Source organism: Tripterygium wilfordii, chromosome 21 (genome assembly GCF_013401445.1).
Source record: "Tripterygium wilfordii isolate XIE 37 chromosome 21, ASM1340144v1, whole genome shotgun sequence".
NCBI lineage: Eukaryota > Viridiplantae > Streptophyta > Magnoliopsida > Celastrales > Celastraceae > Tripterygium > Tripterygium wilfordii.
This window is the reverse complement of record NC_052252.1, coordinates 4,454,259-4,474,138: the sequence shown is the minus strand read 5'-3', so window position 1 is coordinate 4,474,138 and position 19,880 is coordinate 4,454,259. Positions and strand designations below refer to the sequence as shown.

Here is a 19,880-nt window from a genome sequence, read left to right as displayed (position 1 = left end):
GCCCTGTCTTTCAATAAAAAATAGTTAAAATATTTTTTTTTTTAAAAAGAGAAATAAAAATAGCCCCTCAAAATCCGGAAGCGAGGGAGAGTACAACAGAAGTGAATAAATGCGTAAAGATCGTTCATTTCGCAATTCTCATCAGATCCCACTTCTCGTTCTCGATCTCTGCGTCTTGCGATATCGTATCTCGCTGCAGCAGCCATGGTTTCGACAGGCAAGATAAAATCTGTTGATTTTTACAGGTAACAAATCGTATCACCATTTGTTTTTGTAGATGACGAGTCTCTAAAGAGCACGTTATTGCCGATTAATCAAGCACGTTATTGCCGATTAATCAATCTTTGGTGCAACGGAAAATGTTATGCTGGAGTAGTTCTCATACGTTTCGTTGATTGGCTTTTGAATCGAATGTATTGATTATTTTATTTATAGAAATTGGAGCTGCTGCGTAGTCATCTGTGGAGGGTTCAATGATTTGGAACTAGCAGTGAAAAATAGCACACCATATTGAACCTGGGTGAAAGTTTAATCTTAGGAATTGTTGGATAGTATTAGAGTTTATTCTGGTTCAGCAGTTTGCATATATATAAATCCCTATTCTTGCTCGAAAGCCGAAGAGAGATGGTCCTACATCTAAAATGAGCCGTCCAAAATTCAACCTAAAGCGTCATCAGTTAGTAAGAGGTTGGCAATGCTGTCAAAGCATGAGCATCATTAATATTTTTATGCTACAACTGACTCAGCTCTGTGTAGTTCGAATTGGTTAAGCCACTGCACAAAAAGGATTTGTATTAACAATAGGTAAAAATGGAAAAACACATACTATTGGTGGAACTATCAAGTTTTTCTCGTTGGAGCCCCAACATCTCCACTTTATGTGTAGCCAAACCATCTAAGCCAATTTGTCCCATTGCTTAGTGCCTAAAATACCTATACCTGTTTCAAGCTAATGCACCACTGTGACCTCCCAAACTTATAAGAGAAGCGTGTAAGTTTCATGTGCGAGGGGTAGGAGGTATCAACTTACAAAGGTGATGACCTATACTATAGCTATGCCTTCTTAGAACATATCATGAGATAGATTATGTTATTTTACCATATCAACTATCAGAGAAACATATGCTTAGTAACAGGGAGGGAATGCCATAAATGCCAAATGAGAATGGAAAATATATAAGATCAGCATATAGAAGTTAGTCCTGGGAAAACTCTGAATTAAGGTAAGATCTTTTGATTTACTTGAAAGAAAGAATTGCATTTGTAGTTGTTACTTTTTGAACTCAATGATATTTGTTCAAATGCTATAGGGAAGTAAGACGAGCAATACTGTATGATGTAGTGTGCTTAAGCTCTGTTGAGTATAGAATTATTGTGTACAACAAGTAAGCATATCATTGAAAATTTATGGGGAAAAGAATTGTTTCTTTTTTATTTACACATTATTGCATGAGGAAAGAAGTGTGAGATGAGAACTTAAAGACCTATTGCACTCTTTTCCTTTTCTGTTGCCTTCTGGTTACTCTAGGCAAACAACTTTGCTTGTGGAATGCTTTTATGGTAGTTCAAAATGATTTTTTTTTTGTTTGGGTTTTGTATTTCTAGCTCCTTTGCTCTTGGGCTGCTCGCCCATTTTCTCTAGGCACCTTTAAGACGAGAGAGAGAGAGAGAACTTTTTAATGAATTTATTATTCACCCATGAGAACATAGATCATGAAAGTGTATATTCTTATGTCTACAGGAAAATTCCAAGAGATTTGACAGAGGCATCACTATCAGGTGCAGGATTATCCATAGTAGCGGCCCTCTCCATGATGTTTTTATTGGGAATGGTAGGTAGCTTATGCCTCTTTAGTTGGATAATATGGGGTTATTTTCTTGGGCCTTGTCATACTATATATTGATATTGGATCCTATTCGGCATCATCACATTCACTCATGTAAAGTTTTGTCTATAGAGTCCTGTTATTTCAATTGTTTTACATGTTTTGTTTTACTTTGATTTCTTTTTTCTGAACTCTGAACTATATGTGTGCATCTATATCTAATGTCAGAATTAATTTTAACCTCTACATACTTTTTTAATTATCAGGTCATACTGGTTGTAATATCATAACAGCTGCTGTTGAGTATCCTGATAAAAATTTCTGTTTTTCATTTTTCAGGAACTCCATAGTTATTTATTATTAAGCACCTCAACATCTGTAATTGTTGACAGGAGTACTGATGGGGACTTCTTACGTTGTGAATTTAATATCAGGTAATTGTATTGCATCTGTTATAGTTGATTTATACCATCTCATTATGTTGGAATTATAACTGTTAAATTGATGATGTTGATGTTAGTCTTCATGCGACTAGCCAGACTACAAGAATTATTAGTCTTATAAATCTTGGCGTAGCAGTTATATATATTAAGATCGGTCCCTTGCTGCCATTGGCGAAGCGTGTAACAGCTCTATGCCTAGGTTCAAGTAAATTCTCATGCAGAACTCTCTCTCTCTCTCTCGTAGGGGCATTTATCTATTATGAGCAATGTATTGGATTTTCTAGAAAGTAAAATTTGAAAGATGAAGCATGATGACTAATCTCGACAATGAGAATGCGTGCGTGATTGTTTGAGTATGTATGCAATAGGTATTATACACACACAAGCACGTGCACACACACATCATTTTGGTTAACTAACAATTCCTTGCTTCTCTTGTAGCTTTCCTGCCCTTTCATGTGAATTTGCAACAGTTGACGTGAGTGACGTGTTGGGAACTGTAAGTTGCTATCAAATGTTGTGTTCCTTCAAAACAATTTCCTTAGTTTGTTACTAGCTACTATACCGTTAACAATGTTACATGACCTATCGTGATACCTATCTTTGAGTGACTCAGGATCTCTTTAACTTGTGAAATAAAAGTGAAATTAGCAAATATCTTGAAGTCTTAGATGGTGCAATTCTTCTCTAGCTGTAAGATGGATTTGATAGGAGATTTATTATTTTTCTAGCGTTTCTATCCAGCTTCTTGCATGTTTTACTCTTTGTTGGTGATGTTCCTTTTTCAGCCTTCCACATGCTTTTAATGTTGTGTCTTAGATTGATTGTGTGCCCTCTTGTATCAGAACAGGTTGAATATAACAAAAACAGTCCGCAAGTTCTCCATAGATTCAAATTTAAATCCCACTGGTGCTGAGTTTCATTCAGGACCAGTTACACATGCCATTAAGCATGGTGACGAAGTTCATGAGGAATCTGATGAAGGCTCTGTGAAACTAAATGCTCATAGTTTTGATAAATCTACACATCAGTAAGTGGCCAAGCTTTAAGTTGCAGGCCTTTGGTTAGTCTGTTCTAGTGCAATAAGACGATGGCAATTCAAGATTTTCATTGTTATGTGGGAATTACCTGTATCAAATTTTTATCAACTAATTCTTTTGTAGGTATCCAATTCTGGTTGTCAATTTTTATGCTCCTTGGTGCTATTGGAGTAATCGACTGGTAATTCTGTTGTTTATAATACTACTCTGATTCCTTACAGAATTTATTCTAGAAATTGGTGATGTCTGGTCGATCAGCTACAGCAGCTATGCTCTAGATTATAATATCCTCACGTTCATGTAGTTCCAGAGTCTATTTTTCTCTTGTACCCGGCTACTATTTCACTGTGGATTGCACTGAAATACTTCGATCTGATTTAAGTTGATATGCCGTTATTAGACTGTTGTAAATGATAGTATGGGGAATCATTGATGGTGTCCTAATGATCAAATCAATATTTCACTTTGTCATTTCTGATTAGTTCCTTGATCTTTGTAATTTGTACGTGTTTCATAGCAGTTAATATTCCTAGTGCATCATGAACTTTTACTACTGGGCTTTCTCGGAGCTATATGGCTTCTGTGTCTCAATGTTAAAGTTTGCCGTGATTCCAATGTTTTTGCAGTAGTCACACAGGAGAATCACTAAATTTAATGATTTTTTTTCTATTTATCATTGAATCCTTAATCCAAATTTCGGGGTTGATTACATGAATATATGGTGAAAATCATTTGTAAAGGAGTCTCTTTTGTCATTCAGTCTGGTCTGAAGCGACCCTATCCACGAATACTATAGCATCCTTATTCTTCTTTGATACTTCCAGCCATGTCTATTCATCATCTTCATCTATTGAAAATTTGAAACTGATGAGTTTTGTGTCTTTATTCTTTAAGCATATTTGATTATGTGCATAACCCATAGCCCAGTTTTACTTCATGGCCCGTGAAGGTTGATTTTGGTAGAGTAGACGTAGCATAATGCTGTAAATCCAATTTCTTGTTTCCTTGACATGATTTTGAAGTTTTCATTCTCATTTCTTATTTTACGTAAATTCCATCATAGGTAGGATCAGCTATTCTCTTGCCTTACTTTCTTCCATTTTTTATTTCAGAAACCTTCTTGGGAAAAAGCAGCCAAAATAATTAGAGAAAGGTACTTTGCTTACCAAATAAATTATTTCCTCCAAAATGGATGTTTTGCCCGTGTGATCTGTTCTTTCATGTTAAAATCCATTTATTAACCTTAATTTGGTGGCAAGTTATTTGGATTCTTACATGTGCACCTGTTTTCATAGATATGATCCAGAAATAGATGGGCGTATTCTTTTGGCGAAGGTTGATTGCACTCAAGAAGGTGATTTGTGCAGGAGGTATTTTCTATATTTGTTTTTCCAGTTGTTTGAACTATACATTAGCACTGAACTATAATTACATTACTCCATGGTTCCTTATTGTATTTTTAGTTCATTTTCATTATTACTGCATTTGTTTTATGATTAGTGTAGTCAGAATATTCATATTGTGTATGTATGTTAATATGTTATTCATATATACCGAAGCTTTTCATTTATTACATTATCCTTCGTGCTTTTATGGAGGAAATTTTTGTGTGCCGGTGATGTAGGAGCACCGAAGCTTGTGTTTACGCTAATCCTAGCATCACAAACTATTCACTTGACTTAAAATGTAACTACTAACCCTGAACTATAATTAAGCAAGTTGAATAACATAAACTAGTTGTAAAAAGTTAGAACAGCAAACTTGTACTATTCATAAATCATACTACAGTGGCATGATTCTTGCTTTTATGCTCCTGTGTCAGCCGGTAACTTTATCATGGAGACATGGAGGAAAAATAGTCTAAATGAAAGTCACCCAATTTTCTGATTTATTTATTTATTTCGATGGAAGAAAAGAAATTCCTTGTCATCAAGTCATATCATTTATCATTTTGGTAATCTCTACGTAGAAATGGAACATACAATAAATGTAATAATCCGCCCCTCCTCACTAGTAACACTTTGTCCGCTTTGGGTCAGCCCATAGTAGTTTGAAAGTTTGGCCTATTGTATTATGCACTTTACTTCTTCACCTAGGCGATGTGGGATTTAGAGCACTGAGCCCCTTCGTCACTCAGTAGCACTCCCAGCACCACCAATCTTGACAATACAAAAGCTTGTGGCCCGTCTACTCGAGCCGGGCACTATAGTCTCCCCCTTAAGACGTGAGCCCCACACCGTGAACCATGGGGCCTCGGCTTTGATACCAACTGTAACAGCTTGCCCTTTCGCAATAGTGACACTTTGTCCTCTTTGGGCCAACCCATACTGCCCCGCACGGTTTTGTCTTCTTAGACCTAGCACCAACCCATACTAGTTTGAGCCTCGGAAAAGCGATGTTACTAGTTTAAAGTTCGGCCTATTATATTCTTCATTTTATTTCTTGCCCTAGACAATGTGGGATTTAGAGTACTAAGGCCCTTCGCCACTCAGTAGCTTGCTCAGCATCACCAAGCTTGACACTGCAGAGGCTTGTAGTCTGCCCACTCGAGCCGGGTCCTACGATAAAGGCTTGTGAGTCCATATCTCCAGCCAGAGTTCATTCTACTAGTTAACCTCTTTTCTAGTTTTACTTCTGTTTGGGATGTCCAAAAATCATTTTGTCGTCCGGAGGATTTAGAGTTCTTTATGCCTTTCCTTATCTCAGTACCAACGCTTGTTTTTTGTACCTCATCTAATTTTTAATTGGATCTTATAGTTTCAACTACTATTTTGTTATTAATTTCTAGTTCATCAACTATGCAGCAATCACATACAAGGTTATCCGTCAATTCGCATATTCCGCAAAGGAAGTGATGTTAGGTAAATAACTTGTATTTCTGTCAGACTAACGCACATTAATTTGTATTTGTATAAGTGTGTTTGCATAATACTTATTTTTCGCTTCTCTTTATATCCATGTGTTGCGAATGTCTATTCCGATTCAATATTTATCTATCCTCCCCATTTAAAATAGTGACTTAATGTACCATTCTGACTTGCGGAACGGTGACTAAGTTTCTTTGTTCTTTTTTCTCAGTCAAATTAAGGTATAGAGGGAGAAGTTTGCTTGTTATTTTCATTAAAGTATCATTTTAGTTAATTAAGGTTTTTGTGAATCGTCGTATTTAGGGGAAAATCTTGAAGTTCCCTAATATACAGGTATTTGAATTTTGAAAAACTTAATCGTGTCTGGAGTACTTTAGGAGTGTGAAGGAGTAGTATTTGTCTTTTTCTGATTATTTATGACTGTTTATTTTACAAGGAAAAATTGGCCTGGTGTTATTGGAATAGTCAAAATCTCTAGGACTCTATTGAAAGCTATATGCGCTTGCTTCCAAAGACTTTGGGAAATGGAATTTTGAGGATTTTTAAAAGTATTTTGCAGGTCCAGTGACTAGTTTAATTTCTCTTTCTTAGGTGTCATTCTTTTACCCTTTTTTTAACCGAGGAACCACCCAATCCAACATATCCTTCATTGATATGTGTGCGGAAGTTTCCCACCTACCAACAGGGTAAGTCCTAGGCCTAGGCCTAGGGTGCTAAGACTAGCAAGCAGACCGAAGCCCACTAACAAGCCCCCACGGCCCTCATGCAGGTGGCCACCATGAAATTCCTAACAGCTGGATTCGAACCCTGGGTGCGCACTCAACTAGAGCGCCTAACCAGGCCGAAGACCAGCTGAGCCACCTCTCAGTTGTTATTCTTTTTCTTCTCGTTCTTCTTTCATCATCATTATTACCAACATCTTCTTACTTTTCTGCATGCCATATGGCTAACCTGTCTTTACTTTTCACACCTCTTTTTCACAGCATTATCTACTGTTCCTAATTTCGACTTCCCAACTTTATTTAACTAAAATGCTACTCTGTTCTTATGTTCGCTGATTTTCATGGACAAGGTGATTTTGTGAACAGTGACACAATCATTAATATTCTCAGTTAACCTTTTATTCTGAAATATTTTTATCACCATAGGACTGACCATGGACACCATGACCATGAATCGTATTATGGAGATCGGGATACAGACAGCCTGGTTAAGGTATAATTATGTTAGAAAGTTGCTTATGCTGTCAAGCTTTAACTTTTATGGTTCCAGTTGGTTCATGGCTAATATGTTCGTGTTTTGTTGCATATTATAAGGACTACTTCATGTTCTGATATGGAGTGATATTTCTTTGCAGACGATGGAAAGTTTGGTAGCACCTATACCAATGGAGTCTCAGAAGCTAGCTTTGGAGGATAAATCTGACAAAACAGCAGAAAATGTGAAAAGACCAGCACCAAGGACAGGAGGATGTAGAATTGAAGGCTACGTGCGCGTCAAAAAGGTTAATTCTCAACATTAATGGAAATTAATGGGAGCATTTCCTAGACCTAGATTATATATCGTTACCACCTTGTGTCTCTCATTTGAATGCTGGACAATGGGTCATCTCCAGATCGTAATGGAAAATATTATGGAAATATTCACTTGTTCATTGCCATCATCCTCAAAGTCTTATGATTTACATGCCATCTTCTCAACCTGCAAGTTCATCTAAGGGGGAAATACATTTTTCAGCTTTTGAATTTTATGAACTTCATCTGTTTTAGACCGGAGCGGTTTTGTGTGCTGCAGGTTCCAGGCAACCTCGTCATCTCAGCTCACTCAGGAGCACATTCTTTCGATCCTTCGCAAATGAACATGTCTCATCTCATATCCCATCTTTCCTTTGGTATGAAGATCTCACATAAAATGATGAATGACGTGAAGCGTTTGGCACCTTATCTTGGTCGAAACCATGACAGGTTGAATGGCCGGTCATTTATTAATCACCATGATGTTGATTCAAATGTCACTGTAAGTTTTTACCTTTTGCAAGATGCTTGTTACTCTTTTTCCCCCACTTTTACCGAATTCTTGGCCAGAAGCCAGTTGATTTGGACAAGCTATTTAGATATGAAGAGAAGGATAACAAATTGAAATTTCTAAATATCCCGTACAAAAGTTGCATTAATCGTGGTGCATAGATGTAGTTTTTCATCCTTAGGTTTTTCATCTCATGTACGAAAATGTTTATGGCTGCTTCTTTACTTTTTCCTCTCTCTTTTCAATCTCTTTCTCTGCTCTACTTTAGCTTAAAAATTGTCTTGGACAATTTTGTTCGAGGATTACACATAATGATAGACTCTTCGGATGTAATCAATGCCTTCATGTTTATGTACTTCCTATTTATGCAATTGTGCAATTTTCGGATGATTCCTTTTACAGATAGAGCATTACCTTCAAATAGTTAAGACAGAGGTGTTGGGGAAAGGCGATCATAGACTAATAGAGGAGTATGAGTACACAGCGCACAGCAGTTTGGTTGAGAGCGCACATGTGCCTGTTGCAAAATTTCATTACGAGCTATCTCCCATGCAGGTTTAATGACAAACCCTAGAGTGTTCATGCAGCAACATTTAGAATATCTATTCTGTACCGTAGATGTGTTTTCTGATAATCAATACTTATCTTTCATAATCAGGTTTTGATCACAGAAAATCGGAAGTCCTTTTCACATTTTATTACCAACGTATGTGCCATCATTGGGGGCGTTTTCACGGTTAGTATTTTGTATCTTTTGTTTTTCACACACACGCTTGCTCGCTCGCTCTCTATTTAATGACTTTGAGTGCATTTTGACGATTATGTTCATGTGCTTTTTCAGGTTGCGGGGATAGTGGATTCTATATTGCACAACACAATTAGATTGATGAGAAAAATCGAACTAGGCAAAAATTTTTGATAGGAGAATTGCTCTAATGTAGAAGAAGTTTGATGCGAGATATTCCATTAATTGTTGAGAATTTTATACTTTGAACAATCATATAGAATATGCAATGAAGCAGCGGAAATGATTCTCGTTGGTAGTACATGATATGATTTGAACTAGAATTATTTTTTTTTGTTTGGTAATTCGTTTGATTAGCCGTCTCTTTCTGCGTCTTGTGTTTTGAATTCTTATCTGGGTAGTATGCAATCTGGCCCTTCAAAGGTTGGGTCAGTTTTTTTTTTTACTTTTACTACTCAAGTTTTTTTGATAGCTCATTAAGTCCAAACTCGGGCGGAGCTAAGACATGACAAACTCATCCGACATGTTAGTTGAGTCAAGACTCATCAAACCACTTAGAAATAATGACGTCAACTCTCAATCAAACTTCCGATTTCGGATGAGATTCTCTACACCTTAAATCCAAAGAAATAGATAGCCTAATTAGTTAGGTTATTGCCAAGTGATTTTGATTCAATTGCATTTGCATCGCTTTTTCTCTCTTAAAATGTTGTGTTCGTGCAATCAGACCAAACTTTAGGGGATTCTGATATTGCAGGACTTTTCTCCGATATACATGGCTTCCTGAATCAGTTTTTTAGTTCCTACCAATGCAGAAAATTACAGGACCTGGTATTACTAGTACTTTTACACCTAAAGGGAAAGGGTTTTACCCCAAAAAAAAAAAAGTGTTCTCCTGGCTGATCAAAACCATATATATCCTGAAAGACCTTCACGAAGTAAAGCTACGGATGCCCACTGAGATCAGTAATCTCCATACACGATTCTCAAGCGACGGTAATCTCCTCAACACTACTGAGTTCCTCAACAAATTGTGCTTTTGGCTCTAAATCAATGAACTGGTTGGACTTGCTAGCCAGATGAGAAATGCTAACTCTCCCTTGACGCTTAATGTAATCCGCAACAGCTTTCATCTCCTCTTGGGAGATAAATATGTACTTTCCTCTGTCATCCATGACACCAGAAAGTCGCCCTAACAAAATCGACCATTCCAATTTAAGATTCTCAATAAGATACAATACTAGAACTAAAATGTATTAGTCAGAAAAACCTTTCAATAATGTTAAACATTGATACAAAAAAAAGAAGATGCATATATAAACAAATACTAAAAGAGATGAATGGAAATGAAGGAAAACTAAAATTATGATACCAGTATACCACTCTGCCTACCACAGTCAGGTGATCTGTTCTCTCTTTCACACATGAAAGAAAAAAACTCGACTAGTTGAACCCATTTTTCATAATTCATACCATTCAGCAAAATCAATAGGAGGAGTGAAAAGTGATTTTCTAGGGCAAAACAACAGCTGGAAATGAATATACGAAACAGTGGCAATTGAAGTAAGACAATGGGAAGCTGTCATTAAGCACTAAGACCTATTCAACTTTTGGTGGAGCATAATCTTCTAAACAGGCAAAGCATAACAAGAGACTTTGTTTCTCTATAAGGGGAAGAGACTATTATCTAATTATAACTATATTGTATATATGGGACAGGTAAAAGGTAAACAACACTGTGGACAAGGCTTCCGCAGTGGGAGGAGTCAGGGTAGGGACATGGCTTCCGCAATGGGAGGAGTCAGGGTCAGGGAGATGCAAGATGTATGCAGACTTACTTCCACAGAATATGTGGAGAGGCTGCTTAAAGAAATTGGACCTATGACCTCTAAGTAGCACCCTTGTAACTCTGCCACTCTACCACCGGGCTCAACAACTCTACTATGAAACATAATCAAAAAAAAAAACGATATTTATTAGGGAATGCTAGTTAGTAAGAGTTGAAAGGTCTGGATGAGAAAGAGAACCAAAGAAGAAGAAAAATGTAAAAACATTCAAAAACTACATTTCTAATAAAAAGATGATCCCAACACTGAGTTGAGTGAACATGGAATGGTCTAGCATGGCATAAAAGGAAATTGAACAATACATACCCATATTTTCCAAGGAGCTTATCCGATTAATACACTCCTGCATCAATCAAGAATTTTACATGCAATTAGGAGGTCATATTTCGTACGAATTAGAAGTAACATGACAACCAATTTCATCTGCAATTCAATCAACTTGGACAGAAAGATAAGTGCACACACTATGGGTTATAAATAGGTTACAGGGAATACAAGTCAGTATATTCTTAACATGAGAACACAAACCATGCATTATTAGTGTTCCAAAGTAGTGTACCTGAGTTCGTAACCTAAACTCTGCTGCAAGATCTTCCAATGGGACACATTTGTGTTTCTGCAAGATCAAATTTAAAGGAATTGAGAAACAAGAATTACAAGTTTAATGTGTCTACTCCATATTTTCCATACTTGCAGACAAACTGTTGTGTAGCATAAGGTATCATACAGACTTCAATAATTTTTTCGGGACAAAATTTGTCCATTCAAAAATACAAATTCAGCACCTTCAAAATACTTTGCATTACTATCAGATTGGAAGAATCTGAAGACAACTGACAGAGATTAATGTAACCAGGTTCTGAACTAATTTTATTGAAAAGCTTGTATGCAGAAAGTGAAAACAAATATTGGTGACAGCGAATCTTATGTAAGTCGAGCTAAAGCATACCTTAATGTAGTCCACAAAATCAGAAAGCAAGTCTCGGTCTCCATCTTGCACTTCACTTTCAACAGTACCTTCATCATCCACTGAAATTTCTCCTTTCCACTTCTCAAACTCTAATGCAGCAGCTTCCTCCTCTCTTGCCTTACGAGCTTTTGCTTCTTCCTCCTATATTACAGATAAGCATTCTCTTCAACCAATAATGCTATAGTAAACTATTTAAAATACCTACAAAGATGACCAACCCACCAATGCACGCTCTTTTGCCTCATGCTCCTCATCCCTCTTCCTGCGCATTTCTGAGTAGCGATCTTGCTTTAACTGCCTTGACTCGCGTACAGCTTCTTCAGCCTTCAAACCAATTACATCAAACACATACAAAACACAACTAACACATAATCAGAATGAAATAATACATGTGTGGCACTAGCACATTAAAACGTAATAAATAGCCTACTTATGGAAGCCCATACTTTTCAGATTCCAATGCTTATTTCAAATATCCAGTTTTAAAAACAAAGAACCACTGCAAAAGATCAGGCAGTCATGAAAATTCATTAAAAAGTTTAAAAAATCTTCTTTCTCTAGAAAGCCTTACAGAAAGATTTGGGAAGTTATTTAACTTTTATGTTTGATGACATCAATGAAGAGCTGCTCTTCCAATTGGTAACATTGCAGAAAGTCAAAATGAGCAAAAAAAGATCAAATAGTAGACTAACAACACATCATTCAATGGAAGACGTGACAAAGCACCTGGCGTTGTGCTTCCCGCTCTTGCCTTCTCTTGCCTTTCTTCTTTGATGCCATGGCCTCATAATTCTCGCCCGCAACAGCTTCGTCATCACTTCCATCAACAGTTTCTGTGCACAAAAATATACAGAAATTAATTCACACACACATTTAATTTCTCGAATCCCAGCTCTAGAGTAAAGAAGTCAAAGGACACTTTTATGCTTATACGCATACATGTGGTCTTGTGGTAGAGTTGTAGTAGGCAACCTAGAGGTCCTAGGTTCAATTCATGGAATCAGACAATCAGTCCCTCCAAATATTATGTGGGGGTAAGGTCTGCGTACATCCTGCTTGTCCCTAACCCCACCCACTGCGGAGCCTTGCACAAGAGAGTCGTTTACCTTTTTTATGCATACAAATAACAAATAGTGAAACTTAAGACCTCTAACAGGCATGAACAAGGGGTGTGGGGTGGGGGAACTTTAACAATATGGAAAATAGCGTTATCCATCATCACTAATAGCATCCTTATGACAAAAGCTAGCATTTCACATTTGGAAAATGCCAATCTTCATCAACCAAGAACCTAATGCTTCCAACAATTTGAAAGGGCAAGGAGGTTACATCCATATGTTCTTATTGCTGCTTCAGTAGGCACAAAGCAAACTAAATTCCTATCCAAAAACACTTTCTACTTTACCAAACCAACTTTAGTCTTATGCATGTGCGACATTTCTACTATCCACTTATAAGTCAAATATATTCATTCAATGACTTAATTTATCTTGAAAAGCAATATCTATCAAAATGAATACAGTAAATTATACTCTTGCTCAGCATAAAACCAAGTAAGATTTTGGCAACCAGAGTACCTAAGTTTTTAGTTGCTGCAGTTTCACCACTATAAAAGCAGAACATTATTGAAGATTATATGCAAGACACCATTGGGTTTGGGACCTTGGGTATGAGTGTATGACCTGAATATCTAACATATTTTTCCGGCACATGTTCATTAGAACCTATTTAACCAAATTGAACAAATGTCCGCAATGATGAGACTTTGTATATATCAGTATACAAAGCAATTATAAACTGTTTAAACATATCCTGGTAGAGGTACTTTACAACCACCAGCAGAGTACAATAATGCAGCAGATACAGAAAAGGTACAAAGATCAACAAAACCCCAAATTATTGGATATACTGGAATTCCTCATAAACTCTCGAATCTCAATTACATCAAAAAAGATCAAAACTCAGATTTGAATGCAATAAAACACTCCAAAGAAACAGTACAAGAACCAACACAAAAGATTTCACTGTATTCCCGATTTAAAGAGAAGAAAACCGAAAACAACCCAAAATGGAACAACACCGACCTTCTTCAGTAGCAGCTGCAGCAGAGGACGTGCTAGCTCCAGCAGCTGGCCTCCTACGCATACGACGACCACCACCAGAGGCCCGAACCACAGTTTCCCTCAGGGGAGCCTGAAATTCACATCATCTAATAATCAATAACAAGAAATACTACATGCCTAATCTAAATTGAAAGTAGTTAACAACATATGAACCATCGCATGAGAACCAATTAAAGCTCAATGCTTCATTATTTGATGTATATAATATACATAAAAAGGAGGAGGAGGACCTGAGGCCCTTCTTCGTGATCATCCGATGATGATCGAGAATCCTGACGACGTTTCCATAGAAAGAGCGGAATTAAAGCAGCAACAAGGAGCATAGACAGAATCAGAGCAAATATTTCCTCCATCTGCTATATCTCTGCCTGCAAACCAATAACTTCATAAGGAGTCTAAGTGGCAATACACACAAGAATTACACGAATGCACCGTTATCAACCACAAAAAGAGTTACTAATTGGGTTTTAATGGCGGAAAACGAGAAAACGCATGAAAGGAAACGAAAGGAAAGAGATATACCAAACCCTCGTCGGCGCTCTCAGAGTAATCGATCAGAGGATTAGAACACAGAGATTCAGATGGTCGGAGGGAAAAAAAGGTGAGAAATTTAGAGATATTGAAAGTAAAGGTGTAAGACAGAAGCGGAGGGACGGGTGCGGCAATCGACGATGGCTTGTCTTAGGATCAGGTTGAATAGATGTGAAGAGTTTGGAAGGGAAGACGAAAAGGAGCAGTGAGAAAATAAATAAATAAAATAAGAGAAATTTTATTTTCACAACACCATCAAACAGTTTACACTATCTACACGACTACACTAACCTTTCATAAATTTACACTAAAAAAAGTTTAAAATATGAAATAAGAATTCATTCATTAAGTTGTTGTCTCCAATTTTGTAAGGGACTCCTTATTCACATCCAAATTCAAACCGTGTTTCAACAACATCGTAGCTGATACTTCTACTCAAAGACACAGAGTGTTCTTCCCCAAGTGATCCTCTCAAGAATTGGGACTGATGAAGTAGATTTAAGCCTTTCAACATGAATGAATTGACCCAATTGAATCTTATCACCTGCAATATATTTTGTTAAGCTTGATTTGTATTTATTTTTTATTTATTAAATTGGGTATTTGACGTAATCAGGGAATCATGTCTGTTTTTTATTTTAAAAAACGATACAGTCCTATGGTTTTTTATTACAAAAATCAAGATATTGATAATAAAATCGAACGATCGTGTTGATTATTGATAACAACATCGAGATAATTGTGTTAGTTTATTTTCATTTAAGGCTATATTAGACATTTCATATGGATATAGATGTAAATAAAATAAATTCTAAAAATTGTGTAAACTTAATGCTTTTGCGATGTGGAAATAAATTTCTCATAACATAAACATTAACTTTTTATCTTTATTTAATTAGTTTACTTTATGTATTATTATCATTATTATTATTATTAAAATAAAACAATGTCAATATTATCCTAAATCGATTTTTTTTTTTCTGACATAGGAACCATGGTTACTAACTTACTATGCTATGGGTGTACATTGAGTAAACTCATGGTGTCGATATGAATTGAAACCACCAAAAACGAGAAAACATTATGGAATTACATATAATTTAATATTAAAGTGGTTCATCAATCACAGAGTTTATACCTATATATCATATAAATCACGTGATATGCTAGTTGGTGAATATCTCCATATCGATTTTGAGTTCGATTCCTATTGAGAACATTACATTTGTAACCAAAGGCTAATAAACTTTTGTCTAACTTATCTCATCGTCAAGTGAGAAATTGATGTTTGCGTGCACCTGACAACCCAAGTCTAAGCTCATATCAAATGGTTAAAAACTTATATTACATCCTTCTCGGTGTTTGTATCAGATGAGAAACGCTTGATATGGTTCATGTATGAACCAATCTAGCAAATCCACTTCAAAACCATGGGATTATTGGGGAGTCAAAATGATAATTTTCAAAATGGTGTGGTCATCCATAACAAACACTCGCAACAAATTACATTTATCAGCATAAGAGAAGAAGCACAACCTTGACAGGAATAACAAGAAACTAACTTCATTTCAGAAACCAAGTTCTTACAAAGTTTTCTTTTTTTGGAACATCACATCGTCCAATTATTAACAAAAACCAACATCACATAATCCATCAAACCAACTCAATCAATTCACTATCCGAAGAATCAGCCGAGGCTAATATGAACTCCGGCTGAAGAGCGCCTTCGTTGGTCTTCTCGATCGCGTTGGGTAAACCAAGTGCCTTCAAAGCCAGATGAGCAGCCTTCTGCCCTGATATCATCATGGCTCCAAATGTTGGTCCCTGCATCACAAAAATATCCACATACATTCGAATCAGCATTCCAAAAGACAAAAACATACTGAGTCTGAGTGTTCATTCTCATAATCCTGTGACAAGCACCACAAACTTGAGCATTGAATTGTGTGTGTTTAAACCCATTGTAATTTGTTCCCCAATAATATAACAATGTAAAGGAGATTAAAAAAAAAAAAATTTACCATTCTTGGGGATCCATCAATCTCAGCGACTTCCATGCCGGTGACGATCATGCCGGGAACAATCTCCCTGGTCAGTCTGACAATACTATCCTCAGCAGTGTTCATGTCCAAAGCCTTCATACCGGGGACACTGTCAATCATCCCAACACTCTTCAGCCTCTTAACACCAGTGGCCCCAAAAGGCCCATCATGTCCGCAAGAGCTCACCACGACCTTAGCCTCCATCACATTAGGGTCCATGCAGGACTGTGTGTCATGGTTCATAGACACCAGGGCCCAGTTGGTCACGACTCCAGCAACTCTGTTGTTTTTCACGATCAAGTCCTCGGCTGCCACGGCATTGAAGAGTTTGACATTGGGGCGAGCCAAGAGCTTGCTCATGATTGTGGAGGTGAAGAGGGCAGCATGCTTGATCACCACATAGTTGTCTTGCTCATCATAATCCACACCAAGCTCGTCCAAGAAGAGATGGGCTGGTTTACGCACCACCTGCCAGCCATGCCAATAAAACTTATGATTAGCTTACAAACATTAGAATTCACAAATTACCTCAAAGATATTAAGATTAATCCCAACAATTGACCTCAAAGATGTCAAATAAAGAGATTGACACCATGAGGAAGCTATTCTCACAATTGAATTTAGAAAAGTTAGTCAAACACACCTAGAGTACCAAACATCAATCAACAAAAAAGACGAATTTTTAGAATAAAAAGTTTTTAACTTTTGTTTACAAAGCCAACAACTTCCAAATACACTAAAAATAAAGCAGTATCAAGGTTGACTCTGATGTCAAATCATCAATGCAACATGAAAGACATATATTGGTAAAGTGGTCAACTTTGTGTTCTCATGACATTAAAAATAGAATAAAGAGCAGTATTTTGATATTTTCCATGAAAATGAATAGTAAAAAGAAGAAAAAAAAAACCGTAAAAGACAATCAAGTCCAAACAGAGGGAGAATGAACATTACCATGGCAGAGAAAAGCTGGCCACCGAGCCAGGCACCACCACCAGGGCTAACAGACTGCTCAATGATGGCCACCTGCACATCAGGGTTCTTGCTGAGCTCGTAAGCGCATGAGAGACCAGCAGAGCCAGCACCGACGACAACCACATCAGTATCAGCGTAAGTGATCATGTCCGTCATATACCTGCGAGTCATCTCACGAGAAACTGTCGACTCCTTGATAGGTTTGAACCTGAAAGCGTTCAGGTCATACTGAGGGGCCTGTCCAGACATAGTGACTGAAAAATTGCCGGAAACAGCCTTGGCTGAATGACGCAGCGTCATGGATGGAACTTGGGTTCCATTGAAGGATGAACCGAAGCCCACGGTCTCCTGGATCTGGATCTTGGCGCAGAAAGAGGAGGTTAGAGTTGCTGTAGACATGTTGCAGAAGAGAAGGTTTTTGTGAAAATGCCTTTGAGAAATTCTGTTCTTTTTTTTTCTCTACTCCAATGGTGGAGAAACCAAAGAGTGAGGCTGGGTATTTATAGGAAGAGATGAGGGTGGCAAAATATCGCCAGACACGTGTGAAGAGGATAGGATTTGAAGGGTCTAGATTCTAGAATGGCTTTCTTCATGTATTTTAGGCAAGTGGCATGCATTAACAAATCACTAGTGATTTTTTTTTGTGTGTGTGGTGATGCAGTGGCAATAGTGCCATTTGCCTTTTAGATGCCTTTTATGGGATATTTTATCATTTTTGGTCCATCAAAATCTCAAATTTTGGTCATTTTGTGGGTAATGACAATATAAAAAAAAAATGCATAATGTTTTATTTGGTAAGAATGTAAATGATTTAGTAAAAAAAATTTCCCTAATTGACAATTATATTACCTTACAAAGAAATTGACAATTATAGTACTAAATAATTATCCGCCTGTTTGGTGCAACGGAATTGAAAGCGATTCCGCTGGCGGAGCCGCTTCACTAAATGAGATGCAAATGTCAGCGGATCCGCTGACATCCCGAAGCTTCTGGAGTCTGTCATTGACAGTCACTTTAACAAACTTGGGGCCCCATTTGTGTAATAACCTTATATTTAACAATACATATTCATACATTAATAATATTATAATATTTAACAATATATCAATATATATTTAACAATACACTAATAAACATTATCATATAAAACTAATAAATTTAATAATAAACATTTATTGATTTATGAAAATATTTTATAATTTATACTTAAAATTAATTTTAATAAAAAACTATATGTATGAGATTACATTTAATATTATAATAATGATCAAAATTTAATATAAAAATAATATATTTTAATTTAAAACCTTTCCATTAGCGTCAGTTTTCAGTTCGTCAAATACCTCATAACTTTAAGCTCAGCTTTTTTTCCACAGCTTTTCCGCTAGCATTGAAAATCAATTCAACCACTCTACCAAACAGAGCATATGCGTCTTGGGGTACAAGTAAATCTTTGGACTTTTTTTGGAAAAAAGTACAGGTTTTCTTTGGTAAGATTGTACATGATTTGGTAAAAAAAATGTTCCTAATTGACAATTATATTTCCTTACAAAGAAATTGACAATTATATTAGATTTCTCACTAAATAAAGAACTGTGTCTTGGGATACACGTACATCTTTGGGTTGGTAGATCCGTTCACTTCTTTCCAAATTAATTGTGATTTTTTTCACCAAACAACTTTGTCTTCATAGAGGTGTCAAATGAGCCGGAGGTATGTTGGTCCGGAACGGCCTGTTGACGAGCCGCGTTAGGCCTGGCCCAGTACCCTCTTCACGAGTCAATGAGCAGTGCAGGCCCGGCCCAATACCCCTTCACGAGTTGGGTTGGGATTTCCGACCCATTAAGCAGGCTTGAAAGATGTCAGTCCGACCGCGAAATAAGACGGATGTCAACTTAGTTGGAATGTTTTCAACCAGTAGTTATCCAAATATATAATCAGAGATGATAATTGTCAACTTTGTTATAAATATAATAATATAATATTATCATATTAGGCGAGCCAATATGTGAGCCGTGCCGAGGTGGCCTGGGCGATCTACATTACACCTCTAGTCTTGTGCGCAATCTAAATTATTTGGGCAAAGAGGTAATTTTAATCCCTCAATTATAGGGTGTTTTTTTTCTTCCCTAAACTTTTTTTTTCCACAATTTAGTGTCCTAACTATGAGAAAGCGCCCATTTCGTCCTGCAAATGAGATTGTGGTTGGAAAATACATGTGTGACACATGAGAGAAATCCAATGTCACAAATAATTCATAATTTAAACGATATGTCCCCAAAATATTTAAGTTTGAGACTTTTCAAAGCCCCAAATTGAACTCAATAACACTAATCTTCACCAAAATTCAAGCTCCACTATATTATCCACCCAGATTGCCACTTTTCAGTTTGAAGTTTCAAGAATAAGAACCCCATGAGCCACATGTGTAGCCAGCATATTCGCG

At 36.8% G+C, this 19,880-nt stretch overlaps 3 protein-coding genes across 5 annotated transcripts; 1 reads left to right on the top strand and 2 right to left on the bottom strand.

Annotated features, from left to right (window-relative positions):
• The first annotated feature begins 107 nt into the window (after positions 1-107).
• Positions 108-9,246, top strand: LOC119989371 (protein disulfide-isomerase 5-4-like). 2 transcript variants are annotated; one of them, XM_038834848.1, is made up of 15 exons: positions 108-245; positions 1,742-1,832; positions 2,166-2,260; positions 2,711-2,768; positions 3,115-3,299; positions 3,433-3,490; positions 4,422-4,462; positions 4,605-4,679; positions 6,114-6,170; positions 7,325-7,391; positions 7,534-7,680; positions 7,971-8,192; positions 8,604-8,756; positions 8,860-8,937; positions 9,043-9,246. In XM_038834848.1, exons 1-15 carry the CDS (start codon positions 205-207, stop codon positions 9,118-9,120), a joined length of 1,446 nt encoding a protein of 481 aa, XP_038690776.1. In that variant the 5' UTR covers positions 108-204; the 3' UTR covers positions 9,121-9,246. The 2 variants fall into 2 exon arrangements, with proteins under 2 accessions (XP_038690776.1, XP_038690777.1); XM_038834849.1 differs by lacking the exon at positions 2,711-2,768 and having other exon boundaries at positions 3,120-3,299.
• A 418-nt stretch (positions 9,247-9,664) lies between these two features.
• Positions 9,665-14,655, bottom strand: LOC119988110 (DDRGK domain-containing protein 1). 2 transcript variants are annotated; one of them, XM_038833033.1, is made up of 9 exons: positions 14,414-14,655; positions 14,117-14,254; positions 13,848-13,956; positions 12,490-12,596; positions 11,986-12,087; positions 11,743-11,904; positions 11,353-11,409; positions 11,100-11,136; positions 9,665-10,138 (listed from the first exon to the last, which is right to left on the bottom strand). In XM_038833033.1, the coding sequence occupies exons 2-9, from the start codon at positions 14,237-14,239 to the stop codon at positions 9,933-9,935; spliced, it is 903 nt and encodes a 300-aa protein (XP_038688961.1). In that variant the 5' UTR covers positions 14,240-14,254; positions 14,414-14,655; the 3' UTR covers positions 9,665-9,932. The 2 variants fall into 2 exon arrangements, with proteins under 2 accessions (XP_038688961.1, XP_038688960.1); XM_038833032.1 differs by having other exon boundaries at positions 9,670-10,138; positions 14,409-14,654.
• A 1,299-nt stretch (positions 14,656-15,954) lies between these two features.
• On the bottom strand, positions 15,955-17,848 carry LOC119988758 (thiamine thiazole synthase 1, chloroplastic-like). The gene is made up of 3 exons (XM_038833915.1): positions 17,414-17,848; positions 16,439-16,927; positions 15,955-16,241 (listed from the first exon to the last, which is right to left on the bottom strand). The coding sequence occupies exons 1-3, from the start codon at positions 17,831-17,833 to the stop codon at positions 16,071-16,073; spliced, it is 1,080 nt and encodes a 359-aa protein (XP_038689843.1). The 5' UTR covers positions 17,834-17,848; the 3' UTR covers positions 15,955-16,070.
• Between the last annotated feature and the right edge of the window lie 2,032 nt (positions 17,849-19,880).